Source organism: Mandrillus leucophaeus, unplaced genomic scaffold, assembly GCF_000951045.1.
Source record: "Mandrillus leucophaeus isolate KB7577 unplaced genomic scaffold, Mleu.le_1.0 Scaffold442, whole genome shotgun sequence".
In the NCBI taxonomy this organism is placed as follows: Eukaryota; Metazoa; Chordata; class Mammalia; order Primates; family Cercopithecidae; genus Mandrillus; species Mandrillus leucophaeus.
Window position 1 is genome coordinate 2,076,649 of NW_012104721.1, and position 8,834 is coordinate 2,085,482.

Here is an 8,834-nt window from a genome sequence, read left to right on the forward strand (position 1 = left end):
TCCCGGGTTTACGCCATTCTCCTGCCTCAGCCTCCCAAGTAGCTGGGACTACAGGCGCCTGTCACCACGCCCGGCTAGTTTTTTGTATTGTTTAGTAGAGACGGGGTTTCACTGTGGTAGCCAGGATAGTCTCGATCTCCTGACCTCGTGATCCACCCATCTTGGCCTCCCAAAGTGCTGGGATTACAGGCTTGAGCCACCGCGCCCAGCCTGTTGTTGTTTTGAGACAGAATCCAGCTCTGCTGCCCAGGCTGGAGTGCAGTGGTGTGACCTCAACTCACTGCAAACTCCACCTCCAAGGTTCAAGCGATTCTTGTGCCTCAGCGTCCCAAGTAGCTGGGATTACATGCGCACATCATCAAGCCTAATTTTTTGTTTTTCATTTTTAGTGGAGATGGGGTTTCACCATATTGACAAGCCTGGTCTCAACCTCCTGACCTCAAGTGATCTGCCCACCTTGGCCTCCCAAAATGCTGGGATTACAGGTGTGAGCCACTGTGCCCAGCCATGTATTTTTGTACAATTACTAACGGCAGCAATTGTCTGCAAGCTGCCAGAGCAAATTTTCTAAATCATATTATCCAGAGGCAACTGGGGGCCAACCTTTTTTGCAGGCAACAGCATGAATCTGAGTATAAATACTGGGAAGGAGCCTAGAAATGAACAACAGGCTTCCTGTCCCCACCACCATGTTTATTTTTTCTATTTTTCTTTTTATTGTAGAGACAGGGTTTTGCTGTTGGCCAGGCTGGTGTTGAACTTCTGGCCTCAAGTGATCCCTCTGCCTCAGCCTCCCAAAGTGCTGGGAGCCATAAACCTCAGCACCCAGCCCCCATACCATGTTTTTGAGATGGTGTATCACTCTGTCACCAAGGCTGGAATGCAGTGGCATGATCATAGCTCACTGCAGCCTCGAACTTCTGGGCTCCAGTGATCCTCCTAACTCAGCCTCCCCAGTAGCTGGGACTATAGGCTTGTGCCACCACACCCTCCTAATTTAAAAACTGCTTTTATAGAGAGGGGTCTCACTATGTTGCCCAGGCTGGTCTCAAATTCCTGGGCTCAAGCAATCCTCCTGCCTCAGCCTCCCAAAGTGCTAGGACTATAGGTATAAGACACCACGGCTGGCCTCTACCCCACTTAGTGTGGCTTATAGTACAGGCTGAGTGTTATCTGAAATGCTTGGGACCAGAGGTGTTTTGGATTTGGGATTTTTTCAGCTTTTGGAAATCTGAAATCTTTTGGAACGTCTTTATATACTTACTCGTTGAGCATCCCTAATCCAAAATCCAAAATGCTCCAATGAGCATTTCCTTTGAGTGCCATGTCAATACTCAAAAAGTTTTAGATTTTGAAGCATTTCCAATTTTCAGAATGCAGATCATCAACCTGTACTATACTTCTTTAGCTTGGTGAAATAAACATGGGTAGTTAAATGTCTGAGTAACAAGAGTGGAATGACAGAACTGGGTACTTCTGTAACGATCAGCCAGACAATAAGCTCCCTATTTTTTCTGCTTCTGAAATCCGCTTCAACCATGTTGGCAAGGATGGTCGCGATCTCTTGACCTCGTGATCTGCCCACCTTGGCTTCCGAAAGTGCTGGGATTACAGGCGTGAGCCACGGTGCCCGGCCCAAGCTTAATTTTTAAAGACAGACTGAAAACTGCTTTATTATCAAGGGACTTGCAATCTATGCCTAATTGCTCATGGGCTCAAACCTCTTACTTTTCAGTAAATAAGTGAATTAAACCAAATTACAGAGTAAAAAACATTTCAAAGTATACAGGCGTGAAGAGGTTCCCTTGAAGGTGCCTATGAATGGCTTAGAGGAAAATTTTAAATTTAGCTCATTTTCCACTCACAGATTTTTGTTTGTTTGTTTGTTTGTTTTTTAAGACAGGGTCACACTCTGTTGCCTGGAATGGAGTGGAGTGGTGCAATCTCAGCACTGCAGCTTCCACCTCCTGGGCTCAAGCAATCTTCCCACTTCAGCCTCCTGAGTAGCTGGGACTACAAGTGCATGCCACCATGCCCAGTTAATTTTTGTATCTTTAGTGGAGATGGGGTCTTGCCACATTGCCCAGGTGGGTCTCGAACTCCATCTTGAAAAAAAAAGGTAGATTAAAAAAATTATAATTAAAAAAATTATGATGAGTTGGCTGGGCGTAAAAAGAAGAAAAGAGTTGCCGGGCTCGGTGGCTCACACCTGTAATCCCAGCACTTTGGGAGGCCAAGGTGGGTGGATCACAAGGTCAAGAGATCAAGACTATCCTGGCTAACATGGTGAAACCCCCGTCTCTACTAAAAATATAAAAAATTAGCCAGGTGTGGTGGCAGGCACCTGTAGTCCCAGCTACTCAGGAGGCTGAGGCAGGAGAATCCCTTGAACCTGGCAGGTGGAGGTTGCAGTGAGCCAAGATTGTGCCACAGCACTCCAGCCTGGCAACAGAGCAAGGCTCTGTCTCAAAAAAAAGAAAGAAAAAAGAGCTAACTAAAAAAATAGAAAAATTAAAAAAAATAAAGACGGGTCTCATTATGTTGCTCAGGCTTGTGTTGACCTGCTAGGCTCAAGCTATCCTCCCACCTCAGCCTCCTGAGTAACTGGGATTACAGGTACACACCACCACACCTAGCAATATGGTACTATTAAGGGCACTAACTCGTTTAGAACATATTATTATTTTTTTTTTTGAGACGGAGTCTTCCTCTGTCACCCAGGCTGGAGTCCAGTGGCGCAATCTCGGCTCACTGCAACCTCTGCAGGTTCAAGTGATTCTCTTGCCTCAGCCTCCTGAGTAGCTGGGATTACAGGTGCCTGCCACCATGCCCAGCTAATTTTTGTATTTTTAGTAGAGATTGGGTTTCACCATGTTGGCCAGGCTGGTCTCAAACTCCTAACTTCAAGTGATCCACCCAGCCAAAGTGATGGGATTACAGGTGTGAGCCACTGCACCTGGCCAAAGATGTCCATTTCTATTCTAGGATGCACATGCTAAATCGGAGACAAATCCGTATCAAGATCAAATCCAGAGCTGAAGCACAGTGTCAGCATGGTAGGATTGGGAGGAACTGAGAAGAGGAAAAGGGCAATGCTAAATGAAAAAGTCAAGTCTAAGAGAACTTTCAGGGGGAAATTTGGCTTAAGCTACACTTTGTTTTTTGTTTTTTGAGATGGAGTCTCCCTCTGTCACCCAGGCTGGAGTGCAGTGGCGCTATCTTGGCTCAGTGCAAGCTCCGCCTCCCAGGTTCACGCCATTCTCCTGCCTCAGCCTCCTGAGTAGCTGGGACTACAGCGCCCGTCACCATGCCCCGCTAATTTTTTTTGTATTTTTTTTTTTTAGTAGAGACGGCGTTTTACCCTGTTAGCCAGGACAGTCTCGACCTCCTGACCTTGTGATCCACCCGCCTCGGCCTCCCAAAGTGCTGGGATAACGCGCATGAGCCACCGTGCTGGCCCTTGCGCTAGACTTTGAATGGCAAATATGATTTGAATTGAGGGAAATCAGTGTATACAGAGTATAATGATTTCTGTGTGACTAAAATAGATTCTATATAGTGGATAAGCCTTTAGAAGTAGGTTGGTACAAGTTTATAGTAAGCTTTGGATACCAAAATGAAAAGTTTAAACCATCTGTTTTTCTTTTTTTTTTTTTTTTTTTTTGAGACGTAGTCTTGCTCTGTCACCAGGCTGGAGTGAAGTGGCGTGATCTCGGCTTATTGCAACCTGCACCTCCCGGTTTCAAGCGATTCTCCTGCCTCAGTCTCCCAAGTAGCTGGGAGTATAGGCACCCGCCACCACGCCCAGCTAATTTTTTGTATTTTCAGTAGAGACAGGGTTTCACTGTGTTAGCCAGGATGGTCCCGATCTCCCGACCTCATGATCTACCCACCTTGGCCTCCCAAAGTGCTGGTATTACAGGCATGAGCCACTGCACCCGGCTATCTGTTTTTCAAAGAAGTAGACATTTAGCTTCTGCCTTTATAAAATTAATAATCTGCCTTGGATTGTGGCTAAATTGTGTGAATGCTGGTATTTCAACAGACTGTAAGCATCATGTCTGATTCAATGCTGTATCTTTTATTGGAGTTTAACATGCCTACATAGTAAATACTTGGTAAATGTGCTGAATGACCAAATGATTCCCAGGATGAGCTAGTCAGCTCAGAGTCCAAACATGGGGACTTGGGCTGGTAAGCCACCTAGGCTTTGAATCAAACAGCTGCATCTGAAAGTTTTATGTTAGAATAATAATGCCATATATTACATTTCTGTGCAATAAGTAAGTCCACCTCTAGCTCCTCTCCCCACCATAATCACAGCAGTCAGATAAAAAGTTGAGTTTATTAGGGAAATATGGGAGGCATAGACACTCCCAAGTGACAGAAAGAAAAGTCTAAAAATGTCCCTTCAAGCCAAGTGGGGGCCTGGCCTTGACCTCCCCAAATCAACAAGAAACTGGTGGGTCTGCAACAACATTCTCTGGCAGCCACATTGCCAGGGCATGAGTGTCTTGGCCAGGATTGCCCCCCACTTCCCACCAAAGGTGGGGAGGAGATAAAGACTGTTCACAGAAGCAGTACAAAGGCAATGAGAACTCTAAGGAAAGTTTGAGACAGAGAGAAAGAAAGATAGAGGCGGGGAGGACCTTCACAAAGAGTCCCAGGGTTTTGGCTGTGAATGTCTCAAATACATTGACAAGTAGATCTATAAAATGTTACTGAAAAGGTAAAATGCCTAATGTCGTTTCCAACAGTTCCTCTGGACTTCTCCCCACATAACACACCACACCCCAGATGGCAGAGCCCAAAGGCCACACTTTTGAAAAAAGAAAAACAAGAATAAGCCCTGTTGCTCTTTAAGGAGAAAGGAAGGAGCTGAAGGCTGCTGGGGCCTTTCCCATGTGGCCTGTGTTGTGTAAAGCAACTTCCCAGCAGCAGCACGTCACTGTTCTAGGTGAGTGTCTCACCTTTTGTCACCTGTGAAAGGAAAGGAAAATTGACATTTAGATAAATTCAAAAAGATTAGAGGGGTCTAAAAAAAATTCTTTCTTTAGATCCTAGGCAGTGAGAAATAGTAGAAAAGAAGATAGCTGTGAAGTCACAGAAACCTGGTTCAAATCCAGGCAATCTGCTTAACTTTTCTTTTCTTTTTTTGAGACGGAGTCTCACTCTGCCACCCAGGCTAGAATGCAGTGGTGCGACCTCGGCTCACTGCAACCTCTGCCTCCCAGTTTCAAGTGATTCTCCTGCCTCAGCCTCCCGAGTAGCTGGGACTACAGGTGTGAGCCACCATGCCTGGCTAATTTTTGTATTTTTAGTAGAGATGGCGTTTCACCATGTTGGCCAGGCTGGTCTTGAACTCCTGACCTCAGGTGATCCGCCACCTCGGCCTCCCAAAATGCTGGGATTACAGGCGTAAGCCACCATGTCTGGCCAGTGCTTAAGCTTCCTAAGACTGTTTCTGCTTTCAGGTTTTTTTCAGTAATAAGTGGAAATGCGCATTCTCTCTTGGAATGCCCTGGCCCATCAAACTCACCCGTGCTTCAATGTACTCTATTCTCCGTTCAAGGGCTGTCAATTTCTCGTTTAGTGTTGCAAGTCTTGAACGACAAGACATATCTAAGAAAAAGAGACTGGTGTTCAGAATTAAGGTCACTTCAAACAGACACACACAACTCCTACACTGAAAAAGAGGAATACTACACAGAATACAAATGGAAATGGATACAGTGAGAAGTATCTTAGCACAGTTCCTTAGAGTGGATCTGCTGAATTTCCTATCAAGTATTGCAAGTAGAGAATAACGGCCCCACAAAAATGTCCTTTCCGGCAGGGTGTGGTGGCTCATGCCTGTAATCCTAGTACTTTGGGAGGACTAGACAGGTAGATCACCTGAGGTCAAGAATTCAGGACCAGCCTGGCCAACATCGTGAAACTCTGTCTCTTATTAAAAATACAAAAATTAGCCGGGCATGATGGCACATGCCTGTAATCCCAGCTACTCGAGAGGCTGAGGCAGGAGAATCGCTTGAACCGGGGGTCAAATGTTGCGGTGAGCCAAGATCTCGCCACTTCACTCCAGCCTGGGTGAAAGAGCAAAACTAAAAAAAAAAAAAAGTCCTTTCTCTAATCCCTGGATCCTGTGAATATGGATTATACGTGAGGAAACACGGCTTTGCAGGTATGATTAAGGTTAAGAACCTTGAGATCCTAGAGTTTGTCTTGGATTGTCCATTTGGCCCCAATCTAATCATAAGCTCACAAATGTAGGTGAGAAAGGCAGAGGAAGGGGGTCAGAGATGAAATGGAAGAAGAAAAAGAGATTCGATGTGTGAAGGGGATGCAATCTGCCATTGTTGGCTTTGAAAGTGGAAGAAGGGAGTCATGAGCCAAGGGATGTAAGTCACCTTTAGAAGCTGGGAACAACTTTCAGCTGACAGCCAGTAACAAAACAGAGATCTCAGTTCTACAACCACGAGAAACTGAGTTCTGCCAACAACCCAATATTCGAGGAACTAGACCCTCTCCTTGAGCCTCCAGAAAGGAAGGCAGTCCTGCTGAAACCCTGATTGGAGCTCAGGCCAGGAGCAGTGACTCATGCCTGTAATCCTAATACTTCAGAAGGCCAAGGTGTGAAGATTGCTAGCCCAGTTACCAGTGTTCAATTTATGACCTACACATGGTAAATAATAAATTTATGTGGTTTAAGCCATAAAATGTGTGGTAATTTTTTTGTTTGTTTGTTTTTGAGACGGAGTCTCACTCTGTTGCCAGGCTGGAGCGCAGTGGTGTGATCTCAGCTCACTGCAACCTCTGCCTCCCAGGTTCAAGTGATTCTCCTGCCTCAGTCTCCCAAGTAGCTGGGACTACAGGTGTGCACCACCATGCCCAGCTAATTTTTTTTTTTTGTATTTTTAGTAGAGACAGGGTTTCACCACGTTGGCCAGGATGGTCTCAATCTCTTGACCTCGTGATCCACCCACCTTGGCCTCCCAAAGTGCTGAGATTACAAGTGTGAGCCACTGTGCCCAGCCTGTGTGGTAATTTGTTATGCCAGGAATAGCAAATGAATACACCAAGGCTGTACAGCCATTTACTAATGGCCTAAGTAAGACTTTCAAAAGAGGGGACATGGCAAGAATAAGAAAATAATCTCAATAGGAAAGAAATGAGGCCAGGTGCAGTGGCTCATGCCTGTAATTCCAGCACTTTAGGGAAGCCAAGGTGGGCAGATCATCTGAGGTCAGGAGTTTAAGACCAGCCTGGCTAACATGGTGAAACCCCATCTCTACTAAAAGCACAAACTTAGCCGGGCGTGGTGGCAAGTGCCTCTAGTCCCAGCTAGTTGGGAGGCTGAGGCAGGAGAATCACTTGAACCTGGGAGGTGGAGGTTGCAGTGAGCCAGGATCGCGCCACTGCACTGCAGCCTGGGTGACAGAGTGAGACTCCATCTCAAAACAAACAAACAAAAAAAGTCGAGGCCAAGAAAGCAGCAGAAATTATGGAGAGGGAAGGTGTGAGAGTTCTGAGCTCATTAAAGCCATGTCACTACTGTTCCTCCTAGAGGCAAAAGGCCTTTCAGAACTAGAGAAAACTTGGAGAACATCAAATACCCTATAAAGCCCACATTCCATCTGTGAAAACAGCCAAAATTCTTTTTCTTCCTCTAGCTTTTCCAGTCTTCTTTTACCATCTCATTCAAAATGAAACCAGATTTAATTTAAAACATCTTTTTCTCTGCAAACTTCTGTAACAGGAACTATTCTTTTTCCAACTATTCTCAATATATGAGAGAAAAGGTATCTTAGCATGGTCATTATCTTCTACTCTCTCCTCCAACATTGTTGTTCAGTCATCTCTCAATAACCTACAGTTTTTAAGTTTGAAACATTCGCTGAGACTCTCCCACGCAATGATTTAACACTTAGCTAACAAGCTGCCTTTTCATCTATTCCCTGGCTGTTTTGCAAAAGCGCTTCAGCATCCATTTTGACAAATCTTCCTACACCCTAATCTTGCCTCAACTTTCATCTTATTATATCCAAATCTTACTCATCTTGCCTGCCTATCTCCCCCAAGGCTAAGTTCAAATTCTATCTCTGAGAGGTCTTGCCAGATGGATATCATAATTCTCTTCTGTATTTACCTAAACATTTACGGATGAATATCTTTTTTTTTTTTTTAAGAGACATGGTCTTGCTCTGTCACCCAGGCTAGAGTTCAGTGGCACAATCATAGCTTACTGCACCCCTCAACTCCTAGGTTCAAGTGATCCTTCCACCTCAGCCTCCCGAGTAGCTAGAATTACTACTCAGTAGGTGGATGCCACTGTGCCCGACTAATTGTTTTCTTTTTTTTTTTTTTTGGTAGAGATCGGGGTCTCACTTTGTTGCCCAGGCTGATCTCAAACTCCTGAACTCAAGCAATCCTCCTGCTTGGCCTCTTAAAGTCCTAGGATTACAGGCATGAGGCCCTGTGCCAGCCTCTGAAGTTCTAAATTGTAAGTTATTCATGTACTTGGTCTTTGGTTATCACTTCCCCCTTTGGATAAAGATTTTACAAATAAGAATGTGCATCACTATTATTTAAGATGGTGAAAAAGCAACAAAACCAAATGCCCATGATTGGAATGGTTTGATATAGTGTATCAATGAGACTATTAAAATAGGCATTAAAAGTTACAATGGCCGGGTGCAGTGGCTCATGCCTGTAATCCCAGCACTTTGGGAGGCCGAGGTGGGCGGATCACTTGAGGTCGGAGTTCAAGACAAGCGTGATCAACATGGAGAAACCCCATCTCTACCAAAAATACAAAAAAAAAAAAAAAAAAA

General features: G+C 45.0%; 1 protein-coding gene across 7 annotated transcripts in view; it reads right to left on the reverse strand.

Annotated features, from left to right (window-relative positions):
• Nucleotides 1-8,834, reverse strand: part of LOC105549541 (protein BRICK1) — a 35,820-nt gene that overhangs the window by 18,717 nt on the left and 8,269 nt on the right. For 3 of the 7 annotated variants that reach the window (XM_011994139.1, XM_011994136.1, XM_011994135.1), the window contains exons 2-3: nucleotides 5,540-5,622; nucleotides 4,971-4,980 (exon numbers count right to left, since the gene is read on the reverse strand). The exons of 2 other annotated variants lie outside the window; for them this stretch is intronic. In XM_011994139.1, the coding sequence (XP_011849529.1) occupies nucleotides 4,971-4,980; nucleotides 5,540-5,622 (93 nt within the window). Of the gene's footprint in view, nucleotides 1-4,060; nucleotides 4,981-5,539; nucleotides 5,623-8,834 lie in introns of those variants that run through there. 2 more of the 7 variants (XM_011994142.1, XM_011994140.1) reach the window with 2 other exon arrangements.